The sequence below is a fragment of the Argentina silus genome, assembly GCF_951799395.1.
Source record: "Argentina silus genome assembly, chromosome: 4".
Classification (NCBI taxonomy): Eukaryota; Metazoa; Chordata; class Actinopteri; order Argentiniformes; family Argentinidae; genus Argentina; species Argentina silus.
The window spans coordinates 8,029,625-8,050,345 of record NC_139658.1 but is presented as its reverse complement, the minus strand read 5'-3'; the positions used below and the strand labels follow the sequence as shown (position 1 = coordinate 8,050,345).

The window sequence follows — 20,721 nt, the reverse complement described above, 5'->3', positions numbered from 1 at the left end:
CTCTCCATGAACAGCGGACTGAGCGAGCGAGCGAGCGAGCGGTGAGAGGGGGAGGGGAGCGAAGTTTGAGAGAGAAAAAGTTTCACTTTTTGGGTACCCCTTTTCAGTAGCACATGCGGGAAGGAGGGGTCTGGGAGAATGGAACTTGGGAGACAGAATGGGAGGGAAGCAGGGCTCAGATTTCAGCTTGACAGGGGGTAGGGGTTGGACTGATATTTGGGAATATACGAAGATTCATTGAAGGCAACGGGGACATAAAACTGCAGTGGCTGGCCTGGAGCGCTCGGTACCTAGTTTCTGCAGGGGTCTGGGCTCTGGATTCCCCATCGTTTTTGGAAGGTTGAATGTATGGTTCGACTCTGTAACTGGGAACACACACACTAAATACAGAGAGAAGTCTCCGCTCCCTTCGTCCCACTTTTTCTTCACCCCAAAGGCACTGCATGTCTAATATTTAGACATGTTCAGCTTTGTGGATTCGAGGACTGTACTGCTGCTTGTAGCAACCCAAGTCGTTCTATTAACCGTTGTCAAATGTCAGACGGACGACCGTAAGTGGCAGTTTTTTTTTTCTAAAACATTTGAAATGCTAAATTGAAATGCTAAATTAATTCAACAGAAGTTCAACTGCAACTTGTATGACTAGCCTCAGCAGGAAAGTGCACCTTTGCAACTTACTGGCAGTAATTTACCTGTCATATTTACTTGGCCGTTCCAGATATAGGTCTATAGTATTGTATTTTAAATGATCGTTAATTTTGTTAATGTTTGGATGATGTAGCCTTGTTATGTTAATTCACCATTACGCACAGGATATGCGCTTTTATTGTAATTCAATCGCTGTCAGGAAGAGTAGTGTCTGAATAATTGCCTATGATGTTAACTGTTCAAGTGTGTATGTTATTGATTGCAATGTTTTCTTTTTATTTGTAAGAGATCAATGGAGTTCAATGATGTGCGTAAAACTGCTGGAATAGATGTTGTTGATACAAAGTGCAATAAGGTGTTTTTGTATAGACAATGACAAATGGAGGTTTTGGGCTATTTGAGATTTTAGTTGATAGTCCGCTCTCAATTTGGAAGTTTGTAAAAGGGAAAAGTGGTACAGTAGTTTAGTTGAAATCATATGCCACATAGGCCTATATTGATCGCTGACTATCCCGTGGATTCAGCTCTTCGAGCTCCCCCCACCCCCTCCGGACACCTGCGGGTACTTTGGAGACATTCCGAGAGCGCTTCGGCAGACTCCTTTTTTAACTTCAGATCAACTTCGTTTGAAAGGACCCAACAGCCAAAGGGGGTCAGGCTCAAGGCCCTTCGGTGAAAAAGCGTTAACATTCCATTGCTGTCAGAGGGCATCGAGGCGAATCCAGGCTTGTTGAAGCGGAATGATGGACTTATAACGAAGATGTCCAAACCTGGGAATAATTTAAATATCCTCATCATAAAGGATACACAGGATGGTCCTGTGTCCGCTGATATCATGATTCTATGTCGCCGGAATCACAACATCACGCATTGTTCACATTTAAGAAGTGATTGGCAGCAGTCAATTAATTTGAATATAGGCTAATCTTAAATATTGTATTCAGAGGGACAGTTAAAAGGGAGATAGAATACAGGTGGACCTTCGCCAGAAATAATGTTCCATATCAGTTTAGTGTTTCCATCTGTTTTCTAGATCACCCTAAGGCTGTGACAGTCAAGGGAGAGAGAGAAAGATTGTCTGGGGAGGAGACTACTGGAAAAAAATATTATAAAAGAAGGGTTTATTATTGTAATGCACAAGGCACATTCTTCTAAGCTATGCAAAAAAGCTCAGAGAAATACCAAGGCTTCAAATTAAAAGCGAGAAGCAGGGGTAGGGTGGTGGTTTAAAAAAACAGAAAAGAAAAACCTGCCTGCAAAAAAACAATAACTTGCAATTGGAGTCTCAGGTTACCCTTTTGGAGCCCTAGGCCCCTGGATATAATGCAGTTCCTTCTTTCCCGAGAGCTACTAGAGGAAATATTTCTGAGACGTGCTAAGAAGCTCTAAAGAGGCCAGCAAGGCTGGCTGTGACCTCAGACTAGCAGGCTCAAAGGGCAGCATACAGCCACTGGCACCAAGTCACTGCTAGGACTGGGAGAGGAGGGGGGCAAATGTTTACCTCTCAATTCCCATGCCACTGTAGCATTTGTAGAGGGGGGGCTGAGTAAGAGGGTATTCAACAGACCCACTCCTCCTGTGTGGCAGATTCAGTTGGAAACCAAAGGATATTCTCCAATATCCCCAGTTCCCCCACACCTGTGTTCACTTTACTATTCAACATCCTCCATTTTCTTTCCTGGAGCAAATAGCATGGCAGCCAAGATACCTGGAGGACTGCATTACAAATGATCTCTTAGACTGCAATCAATGATGATCTCCTTATAACGGCAACATGTCGTATCAATCTGGCAAAATATTACGTTTCAAGAGGTCTTAGATCTTACATTGAGGCCTATGAGCCCTGTGAGGAGATATGCTTATGTCAATTGTATGATACCTTATGCAAACCAATATGGAGCAGGCCCAAAGGTATGTGTATGAAAGATTTCCATTCTTCACACTGTGACTTGTTTGGATTGGCATCTGACAGCGCTCTGGGGTCCAGATGGGGTTAAAAGTGCCCTATGTTTGTATAAAGCAGTAGCTTGTGAATTGCCCACTCTGTCCCCTTTTAGAAAGGCCTCATTCATAGCTACTGAGGTCCGTTAGGTTACCTAGACCAGACCATGCCTCAATGGTAAATATATCTACAGTACTTACTTCTTCAACATTCCCCTCTCCACTCACTAGGACCTTCCCCCTGGCGCTGTCCACGTTGACTTCCTTCACTGAAAGGTTCAATGGGTCCAATCAGAGCGTTTTTTTTGTGAGGCCTACTGTAGCTGTTTAATATATCTATAAGTTTCCACTTTCCGAGATAAATTGTTATGAGTAATTGACCATTTAATGGCCAATGTGTTGATTCTTTATTTGAGTTCAAATGTAGGTTATGAATAGGCCTAATGTATTTGGCGGAACAAGTGGGCAGATAAAAACCGTTCCAAAAACGACTAGGCCAAATGAATGCAATGTGTGTGTTTCATGTGGAGTAAGTAAATGAGGGCGTTTCAGACTGTACTGTTCGGTGTATTTACCTTAAACGCTTGGCCAATTAGAGAAGAGTTGGGACCCATGCCCCATCGAGACGCGCCACTCGCAGAATTTTCTTGAATTTTCGCACGACCTGTGAGCGGCGCTCAAGGTGTTTTGTGGAGGTGTGCTGCCACCGTGTGGTTAATTCAAAAATTGCAACTGTGTGTGTTGGTCTGTGCCTCTATTTGGAATTGTTTTGGGTTTTTTTAGAGGTGACGTTTACCTTGAGAGTATTTATGAACAACAAAAGGTGCAATCTATTTTTTTTTATTTTTTTTTATTTAGGCTTGTTCTAAAATGTTTTTAATGTCTTTTTGGAACTTTTGAACCCAGACCTTCTCATGCTAACATGTTATCAATGAATTGTTTTTCGATGAACATGATGTGCAGTGTTTAAGATGTGAGTGACTTAACTTAACTTTACAGACCTGACGATGCATTGTCTCTCTCTCCTCTCACCGACTACCTGCGCTGGCCTCTGCTGTGCACCTCTCTTGGTCGCGCACAGTGGATGCAGGTAGCTGTGTACAAGACGGACAGAGCTATAGCGACAAGGACGTGTGGAAACCAGAGCCATGTCGCATTTGCGTGTGCGACACGGGAACTGTCCTGTGCGACGAAATTATCTGCGATGAGCTAAAAGACTGCCCCAAACCTGAGATCCCATTCGGAGAGTGTTGCCCCATCTGCGCCGCTGACCAAGCTCCTCCCAGTGGTCGTAATTTATTTATTTCACACTCTACATAAATAAATTACTATGGATGTCATATTGTTTCTTTTGGGTGAAAAACAGCATTGGGAATATTGATCAAAGAATGGCCGTTATGCTACCTTAGTGCCTTCTGCTTTACCGGGCCCAATATGTCATCCTTTGATTTGGATGCTGTTTTTCTCCTAAAAAAACAAATGAAGAAAAAAAAAGAAAAAGAAAAAAGAATAACAATATAATAATGACACTTCTGGATATATTTCAATGAAATGCTGCCTCAACGTTCATTTTCCATAGTTGGTTCACCTTGGCCTCATCTTGTTTGAATATCTCCCTGCCCCTAGCATCTGCACACATGTGGGAGTCATTATGAACATACCTCACTTTAACAGACATGGCCTAGCATTTCTACAGCAGCCGTCTCTCTCTCTCTCTCTCTCTCTCTCTCTCTCTCTCTCTCTCTCTCTCTCTCTCTCTCTCTCTCTCTCTCTCTCTCTCTCTCTCTCTCTCCCTCAACGGAATTCAGTGAATTTTGAAGCGAATAGTGAGTGTCTATCAAAGGGAGAGGCATTTAAAGCAGATATTCCCCCTCGTCAAAACGATTTGATCTTACTGCTGCTGAGTCAAGATAGAGTACTGGCAAATAGAGTACTGGCTCCTGACAATATGAGGCATTGAGTGACTCACAATTATGATATTACCATAGTTGTATCCGCTCTTGTGACCAGTAAATAACTATTTAGTCAAATTATCAAATACATTCGAGGAGCATGGCTGAAAACAGAAGTGTCATTTACCAAAAAGAATATGCAATTTGATAGACATGCTTTATGAAATATGCTTTATGAATTATCTATTACAGTATACAAGGCAAAGTGCTTTAAAGTCAAACCCTACATTAATCTCAGTTATCAACAATCTAAAAAGCTCAATAAGTTAAATACCTTTCTGCCTTTACCTCTCCAACAATGCTTTATGACTGACATATCTCAGATTCACACATTTCTGGCTTGTATACCAGCCCATGTGTGCTCATATAACTTTATGTAACCTCAGTTTATGATTCTCCTGTCCTCTATCATCCCTTGCCCCCCTCCCTCCCTCCCTCCCTCCTTCCCAACGCTACGCTTTGCTTCTGTCTTACTGCAGCGCTTTGTAGACCGGGGTCACATACGTATGCCACATACTCAAGAGTATTTGAGGTGTGCTTGATTTATCTTGGAGTTTGCACTTTTGGGGGACTATTCCACTAGTTCCATTGTACAGTACCAGGCAAACTAGAGTAAATCAAGCATAGCTCAAGTATGGGAAACAACTGTATTTGACATGTATTTGACCCAGGGTTGCTACTTTGACCTCTTGAGATGGTGCTTCAACCAACACTTCACAGAGCCTGATGGGGTCTTTGGGTATCTCTCCTATGATTTGGTGGTGGTCTGCTCTTACGGTGCTTTAGTGTTGTTGATCTTGTTTAGGAAACAGATTTAGTTCCCTGCGGACTCTGCCATGCAGCTGTGAGGACTACAGCCTAATGGGTTATGTGTGTGCCACATCAGCATTAGCTAACACCCCCTCTTCTTCTCCTCCTTTCCTCCTATGTAAACAACAGGATTACCTGGAGCTAAGGTGAGACACCGCTGGGTTTGATGTGTTTCTGTGTGTGAGGAGCAGACTTGCTCACTGAGAATGAGTAAAGTTGGTCTTTATTGGTCCATTGGTTACAATTGAAACACACACACGCGCGCACGCACACACGCACGCACACACACACACACACACACACACACACACACACACACACTAGGATTAACTCTGAACCTGGACAGGTATTAATGCTGTAAGGTACAGCTGTGCATTGTGGATTATGTTAGGTGAGACTTTGATGTGAACAGCGGTCAGACAGACAGTTAATAACCATGTCCAGCTTCATACACAGAAGCTTTACTCATGAGTAGGCAACCTTGTGTCACATTGTTCCTCACTCTTTTGTTCTTGGTCCTTTCTCATACAGTAAATAACTTGCCTGTAGTTCGTATCACTCATTTCTAGGAATATAGGGGAGCCAATTCTAGAAGTGTATATGTGTAAAGAGTCGAGTGCATGGAATATGACTATATATGAATGAAAGAAACCATTCTAATCTTCTAATTATTATTCACAATGTCTAATCCTAATTTTATTTCTAATTTTTCCAAACAGGGTCAGAAGGGTGAACCAGGAGACATTACAGATGTAAGTCGACTCCCAACATTGAAGCTGATATAAAAACCTACATTGCTGGCTAATAGCTTAAAACGTCATTATTTGAAACACTCAGCCTTTTGTACCTCTACAAGAGGCACAATAATGAGTCTGCAGTATTAGTGGTGAGTGTTGCCCAATTCCCCATGCTGCGTGGACGTGTGGAGTTTAGTTCTGGTAATTAGTATGGACTTGGAGTCCAGGAGGGCTTTTCAGTCCATTAGCCCTGTTAGCCTAGCCAGCCCACACAGGAGGCAGACCGCCAAACATAACAAGGCTTTGACTAGGCCTTTCTCTACTCCTCTACTCCTCTACTCTTCTCCTCCTCTACTCCTCCACTCCTCTACTCCTCTACTCCTCTACTCCTCTCCTCCTCTACTCCTCCACTCCTCTACTCCTCTCCTCCTCCACTCCTCTACTCCTCTACTCCTCTACTCCTCCTCTACTCCTCTACTCCTGTACTCCTCCACTCCTCTCCTCCTCCACTCCTCTCCTCCTCTACTCCTCTCCTCCTCTCCTCCTCCACTCCTCCTCCACTCCTCTCCTCCTCCACTCCTCTCCTCCTCTCCTCCTCTCCTCCTCCACTCCTCTCCTCCTCCACTCCTCTCCTCCTCTACTCCTCTACTCCTCCTCTACTCCTCTACTCCTCTACTCCTCCACTCCTCTACTCCTCTCCTCCTCCACTCCTCTCCTCCTCTACTCCTCTCCTCCTCTACTCCTCTACTCCTCTACTCCTGTACTCCTCTACTCCTCTCCTCCTCTACTCCTCCTCTACTCCTCCACTCCTCCACTCCTCTCCTCCTCTCCTCCTCCACTCCTCTCCTCCTCCACTCCTCTCCTCCTCTACTCCTCTACTCCTCCACTCCTCTACTCCTCTCCTCCTCCACTCCTCTCCTCCTCTACTCCTCTACTCCTCCACTCCTCCTCTCCTCTCCTCCTCTCCTCCTCTACTTCTCTCCTCTCCTCCTCTCCTCCCAGCATCAGGTCCCTGTGGAGCTAAAAGAGAAGGGGGGGGGGGCTCCTCATCACAGCCACGCACATGGAAATACTTGACTTTACCCTCCTCCTCTCTGTGAATAGGGGTCTATTCCAGAAAATAACAGGGCATTGTTTGGAGAAGAGCATTCGTTTTGATAATGGGTACAGTACTTGGATACTGTTTGGAGGGAGCTTTTAATTGGGAGCTATCCTAACTGTTTTCATTTTTATTGAAGCAAAGCAGTGCTCTTCATCTTTATCGTCTCCACAATCCCCGTACCTTTAACAGCAATAATGGAGAATCTGAACACTTATGTAGTGGTAGAATTGTACTTATGATAAACAACGATCAAATATTGATACTTGTTTCCCTTTTTTCCCCTTGCCAAGGTCGTAGGACCAAAAGGACCATCCGGCCCCATGGTATGTACAGAACCATGCTGCATTCACGCCTTGTCCTGTTTTCACTGGGTTCCTCTATTCATCGCATGTATTCAGGTGTACCTGAGGACTCACTAGTGCCCCCCCCACCCCTCCTCTTCCCTCACAGGGCCCCCCAGGAGAGCAGGGAAACCGTGGAGCGAGAGGAGACAAAGGCGAGAAGGTGAGTTTACCAGAGAATATTTTCCCATTCCATTCTCTCTGGTTGCTCTCTGACTGTGAAAACAATGTGTCACACATTCTGTCTCGACTCTCTCTGTCTTTAAACGTAATTCCTAGCAGTCTGATGATGATAGAGAAGGCTCTATAGGAGCTATAGCCACTCACTCATTGGTAGTTTGAGAAGTGTACCCTTTCATTGGGGTTGAGGGTTAGCTCAGCTTCCAGCGGCTCAGTGGCTCAGTCCCATGTGTAGTCTCCATTAGACTGTGTGGTCTGTATGCGTTATATAAGGCCGGGTTGTTTAACAGATGTTGGGAGCCCCATAACGTAAACCTCTCTGGGTGTCACAACGCCCTCACTCAGGAAATCAGTGTGGGAAATCTGTGTAGCAGCGTGGGTTAGGCTTTGATCCCTGCATTAATGTAACACCATAAGGACATAAACATGGCTGCAGGCGAGGCGTCTGGTTGTGCTGTGTAGTCTTGTGTTTGTGCATAATATTACAGTGGGAACGGTGAATCCGTTTTCTGCGCAGGTTATGCTTTGAAAATGGAATTTTGAATTCGTCATGAAGAAAGGACGATGGTACCTGTAGTTCTTTTGAAGGTTGTTTGTTGTGAGTGTGTTACTGACATGGACGGTGTTGAGGTTCTTTACTGAGAGCAAGGCCATACTGTACTTTGGCAGCAGTTCCATGAAGTCTTTCGACAGGAGACCCAGGTCTGTGTTGTCATGGTTTCCCACCGGTCTTTACCTCAAGTGAGGTCACGTGTTGGGATTTGAGTAGTAGACTGTCCCCAGGTCAATAGAGACTCTATGCTTGGCTTTTTATTGATTGAGATTGAGGGCTTTATTCATTTAAAGATGATTACTTTTACCAGTTACATTCATTGTATACATATCCACAATCTTTTCTTGCCCAGTTGTCCTCTTTATTCTCCATTGGTCATCGTCTGCTTTCAATGAAAAGATATAATGTAGTGAACACATTCTCTGGTGATGTTCCCTAGCATGGTCATTTGTCACAACATGCGCTGTGGTATGTTGGTTACCGAGTACCGGAACAGTTTAAGTATTTCCTAAGATCCACTTCCTTGTGACTGCATATCAGCCATTCTTTGGTGTTTCCAATTAATTCCACTTGGGCTGTTTCTAATGGGATTATTGGCATGCAGCTGTGTGCAGAGAACACGAACAGTAATGTTCTGTTTGACACAAAGACTAATATCAACAAGGCATGGAGCCTGGGTCTTGGTTGTCATCAGCAGAGGTGTATGTTTGCCAAGCCATCGTGTAGGATGGTAGGAGACAGGATTGGACAGGATTCAGTTGGGTATTAAGTTGCTGACACATGATCCGCCTCGTTGAGTTGTGATGATTTGTCCAGGTATTACCAGTTCAGGCTATTGAAATAGACAGACAAAGATTTCGGTATTATTTTTTTTTAAAGTGTGCTTAACATTTTTGGATGTGAATGAGAATAGGAAGTCAAGTCAGATATTTTGGGGATGAATTTATTACTGCACATGTAGGTGTCCTTGATGACCCTTGAAATTACTTTGTACGCCCATTGGAAATGACTACCTGTCCTATGGCACTTAGCTTATTAAATTTGAATTTTGGAAGAGATATGTTGGATTATTAGGGTATTGTATGTTCTCTTCACGGTATTTTAAAGTCGATGGACTGCGAAGATCCTTTATAGTGTAGTTGATCTGCTTCATGGAACAAAATCAATTTGACATACAAAATGGCACATCCAGTACAGTAGAGAGCTGCCAAGGGGACATTATCCTTGAGCCTTTTACAATGAGAATGTGCCTTTTACAATGTTCACCTTTAAGACTGAAACAGCTCTGAGCTTTGAGCTTTTTTTTTTTTTTTAGCTTTGAACATTTTCATCAGAATACATTAGATATTCGATCAAATAGCCTCCCATACTTCAGCTTCATAAGAAGTGTGTACATCAGGCCTCATTGATCTAACTCCTCTACCTGTCCTCTCTCAGGGAAGCCCCGGACCCCGTGGCAGAGATGGCGAGCCTGGTACCCCCGGCAACCCCGGACCCCCCGGACCTCCAGGACCTAACGGACCCCCTGGCCTTGGCGGAGTAAGTACTGTACTGTACCTCAGAACAAGAGGGGGGAGAATATTAACTAAATCATGCTGTAAAGTTTGGCACACAGTATAGGCTGAAAGTGGGTCAATTTGACTGGGAGAGAGAGAAAATAAGAGAGCTAAGTAGTGTAAAATATCTAAGAAATATAAGTGCACAAAAGAGTTGGGAGGCTGCTGGGAGTGTGGAGTTTAGAGTTAAAGAGACAACCGTGGAGGGATTTCAACACTCTCTGAGAGAGAGAGAGACAATTAGAATTCTTTTCATTCTTGGTGAGAGAGAGAAAAGAAGAAAACGGGGGAGGGAGGGAGGTGGACAGAGAGGAGGAGGTAGCATGATAGAATTGGGGAGGGGAGGGACTTTGAAGAAAGACAAGGAGAGCCATTGTGAGGGAGAGAGAGCTGAAGACAGTTCTCATGCCCCTGCCCCCCACCCCCCCGTCTTTACTGTGGTAAACTCACTACCAAAAGTATATTATGTTTGTCGTCAAACATAGAGACAACCTGATACTGACGTATCCTGACTAATGAAAAACAGACATCATAAAGTCTGCCGTTACAAAGACCTTTCCTTATGAGATAAATATACACCTATCATTTTGTCATATTACCTTATTGGAGATTATAAGGCTAGATATCTTTGTATCTAGTATTCTTTCATTGGTTTTAACATAACTGGTGATAGTAGCAAATGTTACAATGAACTCATAGTGTCTTTGCTGATCCTACTGTGAAAGTGTACTGTATCGTAATAAATGAGTTCCAACAACAGTGGCTAATGGTTGTCTTGTCTGTCTGTCTGTCTGTCTGTCTGTCTGTCTGTCTGTCTGTCTGTCTGTCTGCTACAGAACTTTGCTGCTCAGATGGCGGGAGGCTTCGACGAGAAGGCTGGCGGAGCACAGATGGGAGTGATGCAAGGACCAATGGTGAGAGACGATGACACCTGCCGCTATATCCGATGACTGTGCTGTTGGGTGAATCTGAGAGAGGTCGAGGACACGGGCTCCACTGGCCTCACCATCGTACCAACCCTCCAGGCTTCTTCTGTAGCAAGTCAATACCTATGAGCCTCGGAGAGACAGAGCTCCCCCTGTGGTCAAGAGGAGAAACTGCAAGATGGAAAAAACGAAACACCTCCCATGGAGCAGAGAGGAGGTGGAGGCCAGTGGTTTTATTTTTTGGGAAACGGTCTTGGTCTTCATCGTTTTTCAAGCCCGCTGAGAACGCCAGTGGGAGTGAGCTGGCACCGGCCAGACCTGTAGCCTGAGTCACAGAAAAGAAGCGCACGCCGGGTGCTATTTTGGTTTGGAAATCCACAGAGTTGGCTGGTCGAGCCGAAGTCTGAGACGCTTGGGGGGCGGGGGGCGGGGGCGGGGGGTTGGTGCCTATTAGGGCCCCTCGGTGCCGAGCAACGTGCCGAGCAACGTGCCTCCGTATTTCTGTGGCTTCGGTGTGAGACCCAGAGAGGAGCTTGCCTAATCTCGTTTTCTCCACACAAGAGTAGGTCCCTGAGCCTGGGTTTAGCTTGGCAGAGGCTGGGGAGGGCTGGGGGTGGAAAGGACCAAATAAGACTGGCTGCACTGATGTCTTAAGCACAGTCAACCCCCTGCAGACTGTACCTAACTGACCCCTACCCCGACACCTTCACACAACGCTCTCACTATGAGGCAGGCCACAAGGCCTAAACACACACCACCCCAAATATACATTACCCAAACATACACACACACACACACACACACACACACACACACACACATACACTCACACATTACCCAAACACACACACACTCACTCAAACAAACACACACACATACACCACACACACACACACACACACACACACACACACACACACACACACACACACACACACACACTCTTAGCCCGGAGACATAGAACCCCATTGATGAGGTCTAGCCCATAGCAGCATTGGTCTCCCACATCCACTGAAAAGAGGACTTTCATTCCCCCCAGTGCAGTGGTCTGTGCCTCCATGGGGACGTTGTCTTTGGCTGCAGCCCTGGATTTGTGAAGTATAATCAGAACAGTCTGCCTGGTATTATAGCTTCCATAAAGAGGAATACATTTCTACACAGTAGGTTGTCAGAGTCAAATGGCTTTCATGACTGAAGCGGATATCATGAGACATTTTAATGATACCAAATCCTCTTAGAGATTCATTAGGTTTTAAGAATCTTTCACTAAGCTGTTCACTAAGTTAGCTCACTGTCTCCTGCACATGTAATGATTTTCTATGTGTGTGTCTGTCTGTGTGTGTGTGTGTGTGTGTGTGTGTGTGTGTGGGTGGGTGGGTGGGTGGGTGGGTGGGTGGGTGGGTGTGTGTGTGTGTGTGTGTGTGTGTGTGTGTGTGTGTGTGGGGGGGGGGGGTGTGTGTGTGTGTGTGTGTGTGTGTGTGTGTGTGTGTGTGTGTGTGTGTGTGTGTGTGTGAGATTTGCCTCATCACCTCCATAGAATGTGAACTGTCTCGCTGAGTAAATGATGGGTTGAGTTGAGCAAATAATCAATTTGACATGTGATTCCAATCAAAAGACTTCACTGAGGAGATTATGTTCAGACAGTAAGAATTACTCAGATTAGAATTCAATTGTATTTGTATCATATAAAAAGGTTCATTGATATGTAACAACTAGACTTGAGGGATCTTATGTTTTCAGCAGATTTTCGATGTTTTGCTCACGCCAAAAAGGGCACATTATGCTGTTTATACATTCATGTGAAAGTGTCCTAACAATTAGACAAAAGTCAAAAGACCCCCACTTCAGTGACCTGACCTCTGAACTCAGGAACAGAGAGAGAGAGAGAGAGAGAGAGAGAGAGAGAGAGAGAGAGAGAGAGAGTCTGAATGAATTCCGCTTTTGAATTCCTAACGATTTATGGTTCTGACAGGCAGGCAGGCAGGCAGGCAGGCAGGCAGGCAGGCAGGCAGGCTGATTGCTGGGTTTTCATAGCTTTGGGGCAAAACAACCAATGTGTTTTATAGAGCGAGAGAAAGAAGAGTTCAAGTTAAAGTGTGCTCCCTCGTTCTTTTCCTCTCTATGCAATTATGTGTTACAATATATAAAACATAATTATGACAATTATAACAAACATCCTTTTTGAATAGGTTGTGTTTGTTGTGTAGGCAGGTACTGTAACGGTACTGCAGGTACACCATTATGGGATTATCGAAACCTAATCTTGTCTTCTTTTTTTATCTTCTTCCTTCCCTTCTTCCCTTCTTCCCTTCTTCCCTTAGGGCCCTATGGGTCCAAGAGGACCACCTGGCCCCAGCGGAGCACCTGTGAGTACCTCTAGCTCCTCCTGAACACACGCACACACACTACACACACACTACACACACACTACACAGAGGACGTCTTGTCCTGCTAGTCATAACACTGGCGATGCTCCCATCATTGGTTGATTGACAGTAGCCAATGGTCTCTCAAAAAGCTGTAAAAAACAACGATATTGTTGCGTCCCTATGGCCCTAGTTTTGTTCTCTTGCGTGTTTTGCATAATAAATCATAAATAATTATTAAAAAACGTGAATCAAAGAATAGATGAATAAACGACAGAGCATACCACCTGATAGCAAAGAGAGAACATAGAGGAGATATATATTCACACACGTCGGCGGGAGGATTATTAGTCACATCTGCGCTGCGTTCCGGATGAAGGTGGCATTGAATTCTTTCATCTCCCAGCTGCAGGCTGGAGGGCTTTTTCCCCAGCGCCCGAGCAGCAGCACAGACACGCAACACCTGACAATTTACCTTTCATAGGGCTCACTGGGCCCTTCTTCCACCCCACCTCTCCCCCTCCCCTCCTCTCCTCCGCCCCTCCACCCCTCCACCCCCCTCACACACTCAGCCCTGCACCGACAGTACGGCCCTCCAAGCTCTCCCACCTTTAAAAAAAAACTATTAAATTGATACTGGTCTGCATTGCCAGCCGACTCGTTTCAACAAGATGGTTTAATCACAAAGAGCAGATTTGGGAGATATAGGCACCCTACTCTGGTGGTCCAAAGGTGGAATATGAAACCGCCATGGAAAAATAGAGTGATTTGATATATCAGGGTATATGTGAAGTAGTTGGGTAAACGGTGAGGAAATGCTATCTCTATTCGACGTCCCGCTGAGACGACACTTTGAGTGCTCGTTGTTGCAATCAATACATTCATATATCGCGAAAACGAATACCGCCAATAAATCAATTGGAATGTCTCACGTGATCACATTATCTATGATATCTCTCTATCCAATAGCCGTCTTAGTTCTCCTGCGATCAATGATTCGCTTTAGAACTATGCATGAGAGGAAAGTGTTGATATTTATACCGTTGGACATGATGATGAAGTTCATAGATCTTACACATTCCCTATGATCTTTCAGCTAAAGTCATGTACTTTAGTTGTCATCTCGGTCAGAGGCCTTCCAACCTCACTGACCAACACACACTGTCTCTGACTGCTACAAGGTTCTACAATTTCTCTTCTTCTCTTCTTCTGCATCCCAGGGCCCACAAGGTTTCCAGGGCAACCCCGGAGAGGCTGGAGAGCCTGGATCATCTGTAAGTATCCAATAATAGTATCACACCATGCCCCCCCCCCCCCATTCCCCCCAGCCCCCAGCCCCCCAGCCCCAGTATGAGTGAGTGAGACAGCACCGCTGTGCTAATCTGCTCCTGTGGAGTTGAGATATGCAGACTGACGCCAGGACAGACAGGGGTCCACAGAGGTGCCCCTCCCCTGTGACCTTCACCCTTCAAACCCACACTGAATACATCATTACCTGCAATTAGAATCAAACATCAAACCCTCCTGTGTTACTGGCAGCAGAAGAATCTTCCTCAGACACACACACACACACACTTGTCGTCCCAGAAAAAGAGGCTTAACAGATGGCCAACACACTGGGAGGATATTGGAATATGTATCCACCCCCCCACCCCCCACCCCCCACCCCCCAAACCTAATCTACCTGTAAATCCCATTGACTCAGTAGACTTCTCATTGAGGACAGCCACAGCACTTGCCTAAAGAGTGTGGGAAAGGTCTCTAATATACTTAATAACACAAAGCCAGCATAGATGAAACAAGGTACAGCAGTTACGTGAATAGTAAGTTATAGTGTGTTCTTTGGTTGTTATCGAACTTGCTGCCTGCTGGGGGGTTTTTCACACAGTTGTCAGTTCCCTTCCCTGTGTTGTCCCATGCACAATTTAGCAAGATAAGACAATCTTGAATGTGAGCCACTACAGACACTATTCATGATCCAGATTAGTGTTGGAGGAAATTAATTATTTCTGTCAGCTTGTATCCATGAGTATTACAACTACTTATAAACTCCAAATGATAATTGACATCATCTGTGGCTGAGCGTTTTTTATATTTATCTCATTTGGCATTGCTTTTAAAACATTCTCAGCCAGAGGTGCTTGTAAAGAAGAAGAGAAGAAAAATACCTTTCTGACCACAAGTCTGCTATTCTCTGTGTAATATTGCCTCCTAGTGGGGTTGACAGGTAACTGTCCCTCACCTCTCTACCTTCCTCTCTCCTGACAGGGCCCCATGGGTCCCCGTGGCCCTCCTGGACCATCTGGCAAACCTGGAGATGATGTAAGTATCTCTGTCACTGACAGCACAGTCAAACACAGCCCCTAAAAACACACCCACTGTATCCATGATGAACCTGATGATGATGAGGGAGATGATGAGGAAGATGTAAACTCAAGTGTCACCCTCTGACCTTGAGGATGTCCTCTTAGACTAATGGTAGACACGTGTCTTCCACATGGGAGACCTGGGTTCGAAACCCGCCACTCTGACCATCTATGTCATGTCCAATGAAGTCCCAGTCACCGTAAAGCATTGTCACTGTCGATACACACTGTCCTAAATGTGCACGTACTGTGTCATATGATGGCCAGACCTACTGTCTGTCTATCTGTGTCCCCCACCAGGGGAGGCTGGTGGAGGTAGAAATCAGAGGACGGGCACACTGTAATGCATGGAACGGTATGAGTAATGGTATCAAACACACACATTACAATGAGCCCATCCTCCAATTTCTACCTCCACCAGCCTCCCCTGTTCCCCACATATAGAGGATAATTACCCCCCCCCCCCACATATATAAACGATGAATCATATTCACTTGTGTCAGCTGTCCCATTGATCTGTTCACTACAGTATATCTGGCCAATCACAACTCTTTCAAAGTCCACGTGTGAGCCAATAAGAGCAATCCAAACATCCTAGTCTATATATTCACATCTCCATATTTGTGACCAACATTTATCACTTAGCTCTCCTTTGCTGTCCACAGAATGTTCAGAATACAAATGTTATCCTCGCGTGTTCCATGATTATTCATCTTAATCATGATATCATAAATGGCTGTATTATTATTGTTGTAATCAAACATAGCGCCTCCCAGTGGTAGATCCCATGTTCCTCCACAGTGTCTCATCTCCATCATCTCCCAAATGACCGTGTGACTTTAAATTCAGTTTTCAATAGTCATTGACGGAAGAAAAATAAATGGTGAAAATGCAATACCTCTGTCCCACCACTGGGTGGCAACTCATTGGGCTAGCGCCAATTCAAGAGTGTGCCCACCAGGTGCGCTGCTTGCTATTTCAATGTCAATCACAACTGAATGAAACAATCTGACATCATTATCTAATTGTTATCAACATTGTCAATCACTCTTTAAGCTTTTATAAAGTTTGTATGCATCTATATAACATCTCAGATCACTTACTGGTCCACCTTTTTCCTCTCTCCCCCCTCCTTTTCTTCCACCCTCCCTCCCTCCCTCCCTCCCTCCCTCCCTCCCTCCCTTCCTCCCTTCCTCCCTCCCTCCCTCCCTCCCTCCCTTCCTCCCTCCCTCCCTCCCTTCCTGGTTGTTATAGGGTGAGGCTGGCAAACCTGGCAAAGGTGGTGAGCGTGGACCCGCTGGGCCACAGGTGAGTTTGACCAACTCTGTTTATTGATCAACTCTACTCATTCCTTTAACAGACACATTTTGCAGCCACATTCTGTGCAGTGCAGTACTACTGTCCTTATTCAACAAACTCCCGAGAAGTTTATGCAGAAGGGCACCATCTGAAGCCAAATACAGACCAGCTGGGTCCTGCTCCAGCCAGAATGAGTCAACACACACACACACACACACACACACACACACACACATACACACACACACACACACACACACACACACACACACACACACACACACACACAGGCACACACATGCATGCACGTACGCACGGACACATACACACACACACACACACACACACACACACAGAAGAAAAGAGCACTGCTGAAGGAAATCTCTCTCTGATGTCGTATGTTCTACTGGCAGCTCACCAGAAGAAGAACAGCATGAGAGCTGGATAAAATGAATAACAATTCTATCCTCTTTTATCTCCTTTCCTCTCCTCCTCTCTCTCTCTCCTCTCTTCTTATCTTCTCTCCACCAGGGAGCTCGTGGATTCCCAGGAACTCCAGGTCTGCCTGGAATCAAGGGACACAGAGTGAGTGACCGCATCATCTTCAGACAGCGCTTGAGTTTCTGTTCATTGGGTTTAGTTTTATTCCACCATGGGAATAGTCTTCCAAGAATCCTTGAATAAAATATACTGTCTCATATAGAGGAATAATATATATATATATATAGGCCTGTAGTATAGAAACAGACATGCACCATACCCTATGAAAAGAATAAGATAAGGTAAGATCAACTTTATTTCCCCCGGAGGTCAATTTGTCTGAGACAGTTCATTATCTCGGACAGAATACAAGATTTCTTCTTTTCCACCTGTCAACCTTGATCTGTGTGCCCTATAGATGAGTTTATAGTGAGGGTTTTTAAGTCAGGCTTGGTACTCATCATCCATCCTTCTCTCCGCACAGGGTTATCCAGGTCTGGATGGGCTGAAGGGAGAGGGTGGAGCTGCTGGAGCTAAGGTAGGACTCCACACCCACCCGAGTCTGAAATCAGTCAATCATCTTGGATCATCATGACCATCCTAGACTGCTTTCATATCGGTCTGTCAGAGAGTAAAACCCTGCTACTCCTGTCTCCTCTGTCTAACCCTGCCACTGTCAATCCCCCGCCAAACCCTTTGCCTTGATCATTTTTACAAATGTCCCACTTCCCTCTCTGTCTGCTTCTCTGACTGTCTGTGTGTGTGTTATCTCTGTGAAGGGTGAGTCTGGGTCTACTGGTGAGAACGGCGCCCCCGGACCTATGGTGAGTAAAGAGCTGACAGTCAGACAAAGTTATGACTCTGTCGTTATAATACGTATGGTCTCAGACTGAGAAATAATGCTGCCCAATTGATCTGAATCCCCGTTCTGAATACACACACACTGGAATATCCATATGTAAGCCCTATAGTACTGTGGGTCAGTCCTCTATGTTAGGTTATACTAATAGTGATGTTACCTTCCTCTCTCTCTCTCTCTTTTTCTCTCTCTTTCTCTTCCCCCTCTACAGGGACCACGTGGCCTGCCCGGTGAGAGAGGTCGTCCTGGAGCGTCTGGAAATGCTGTGAGTATCAAACACGTCACCCCAAAATAGGTTTTGTGAAAGACCAAAATCTTGTCATGTCAAAATGCAAACAAAAAGACCTCCACATGCCACATTGACTCTTTGATTAGGCCACAGGTTAGCAGGCCACAGATTAACAGGCCACAGGTTAGCATGCCACAGGTTAACAGGCCACAGGTTAACAGGCCACAGATTAAGAGGCCACAGGTTAACAGGCCACAGGTTAACAGGCCACAGGTTAGCAGGCCACAGGTTAGCAGGCCACAGATTAACAGGCCACAGGTTAACAGGCCACAGGTTAGCAGGCCACAGGTTAACAGGCCACAGGTTAACAGGCTACAGTTTAGCAGGCCATACCTTAACAGGCCACAGGTTAGCATGCCACAGATTAGCAGGCCATACCTTAACAGGCCCCAGGTTAGCAGGCCACAGGTTAGTAGGCTATAACTTAACAGGCCACAGGTTAGCAGGCCATAAGTTACCAGTCCACACACTCAAACCTACAGTACTGTAATTTCAGTACACTGATCAGTATATGTAGATATCTATGTGATTCTGTGTTGTGTGCTGACGGTATCTTGTTGTTTCTCTTGCCCAGGGTGCTCGTGGAAATGACGGTTTGCCCGGCCCTGCTGGCCCACCTGTAAGTATTCTAAACAGAATTTACATTTCATCGTCATGCTATTTCACTGTATCAATTGTAATGTTGCAGTAGTAGAGGCCCTTGAGGTGGCAGCAGTGGTCTGATGTTTTACTTTCTCCCCCCCCCCCCTCACACACACACACACATCCTCCCCACTACCCCCCCCCCCCCCACACACACACACACACACACACACACACCCTTTTCTCTCCTCTCTCTGTAGGGCCCCGTCGGTCCTTCTGGTGCTCCAGGCTTCCCCGGCTCTCCAGGTTCTAAGGTATGTCTCCACTTCTCTCACTCCCCCTCTTCTTTGTTCTCCTCTCCTCCTCTTCAGTGGCGGGGACCTGAACGTCAAAAAGTACCCTATCTTAGCTTCAGAAACCTAGCTCTAGAAATCCAGGGGGACTTCAAACAATGGGTTATTTTGCACAAAAGATTCCTAACCCATCAACATCATAAAGGGTTGGGAACAAAGCTGTGCACTTGATGTATATAGTTAGAGCTAGTATACATTATAGATACACTGTCTGATGTGCCGCTATCAAAGTATAAACTAAAGTTTAGAAAACGTTTCTAAAAGTGTCGAAAATGGTGGGGAGAGTTTCTGGTGGAGGAGCGAAGGAGAGAGAGAAACCAGAGACGGCTGACTTGAAAAGTGCTCTGAGCCTCCATCTGTGTGGAAAATTAGAGGGAGGGGGTTGTGGAGGGTTTTCTTCTCTCCGCTTGCTTGAGACTGATTTATCCTCCCAGAATGGTGAGCAGACAGACAGCCCAGACTCCATGCCTGAAGGCCCTCTGCAGCCCGGCTGCTGGTTCTAGTTTCCTCCCTCCCTCCCTCCTTCCCTCCCTCCCTCCCTTCCTCCATCCCTCCTCACAGTCAGGAAAATCATTTAAGAACTAAACTCCGGGGTCTTGGGCGTGTTTACATAATCCAGCCATTCTGAGAATGCCTTAAAGTAATTGCTGCAAAGCTGAAGAAGATGCCAATATGTGTGTGTGTGTGTGTGTGTGTGTGTGTGTGTGTGTGTGTGTGGCGAGGGAGTGTGCGTGCGTGCGTGCGTGCGTGCATGCGTGCGTGCATGTGTGTGTTAGTGTGTGTGTGTGCATATGATACTGTGAATACTATGTGCTATACTTCCAGACAGGCTGCTTGCCTAAAGTCTTCCTGTTCATTCCTGGTATGCTTCTAGAAGTCAGTATTGTTTTTCCAGCTTGCATCTACCTCCCTCCCTTATCTATTATAGCTTGAATCCACCAGTCTGCGCCTCCCGTTTATAATTGTTCATTTAAATGGGTCAAGTTCAAAGAAGTGTAGAAATAATCTCACAAAGTGTCAAGGATTAGAGGCCTTATTTTTCCCTGTGTCCCAGTATGCTTCCTTTGTAGGCCTACACTTGGGTACTAGGAAAAGAGACGTACTGGGCATACCCATGTGAAAAAACCCCAACAAGAATTCCCCCCAGTGTACCGCCCCTTTAAAACACATACACACTGCATTATGTCAGTCTATTGAGTCATGTTGGGTTGTATAAAATGCTTAGCAATGGGAGAAGAATTCCATTCACCGGCTTCCTCAAAGGCTGTGACCTCACTATTCAGTGCTATCATTGGCTGTCCGTAAATGGTAGAGCTATGCCTCACAATATTTACTTGAGTGACTGTGAATATCCTCCTCTATTATTGGACGAGGAGGCCTG

The 20,721-nt window shown here is 45.4% G+C and overlaps 1 protein-coding gene across 2 annotated transcripts in view; it reads left to right on the top strand.

Annotated features, from left to right (window-relative positions):
* Positions 1–261: 261 nt before the first annotated feature.
* Positions 262–20,721, top strand: part of col2a1b (collagen, type II, alpha 1b) — a 45,585-nt gene continuing 25,125 nt past the window's right edge. The window contains exons 1-18 of one of the 2 annotated variants that reach the window (XM_083668258.1): positions 262–551; positions 3,671–3,877; positions 5,481–5,497; positions 6,071–6,103; positions 7,481–7,513; positions 7,641–7,694; positions 9,702–9,803; positions 10,657–10,734; positions 13,068–13,112; positions 14,333–14,386; positions 15,381–15,434; positions 16,733–16,786; positions 17,309–17,362; positions 17,742–17,795; positions 18,037–18,081; positions 18,328–18,381; positions 18,980–19,024; positions 19,248–19,301. In XM_083668258.1, the coding sequence (XP_083524384.1) occupies positions 461–551; positions 3,671–3,877; positions 5,481–5,497; positions 6,071–6,103; positions 7,481–7,513; positions 7,641–7,694; positions 9,702–9,803; positions 10,657–10,734; positions 13,068–13,112; positions 14,333–14,386; positions 15,381–15,434; positions 16,733–16,786; positions 17,309–17,362; positions 17,742–17,795; positions 18,037–18,081; positions 18,328–18,381; positions 18,980–19,024; positions 19,248–19,301 (1,128 nt within the window). In that variant the 5' untranslated portion in view covers positions 262–460. The remainder of the gene's footprint in view (positions 552–3,670; positions 3,878–5,480; positions 5,498–6,070; positions 6,104–7,480; positions 7,514–7,640; positions 7,695–9,701; positions 9,804–10,656; positions 10,735–13,067; positions 13,113–14,332; positions 14,387–15,380; positions 15,435–16,732; positions 16,787–17,308; positions 17,363–17,741; positions 17,796–18,036; positions 18,082–18,327; positions 18,382–18,979; positions 19,025–19,247; positions 19,302–20,721) is intronic. The other variant, XM_083668259.1, reaches the window with a different exon arrangement.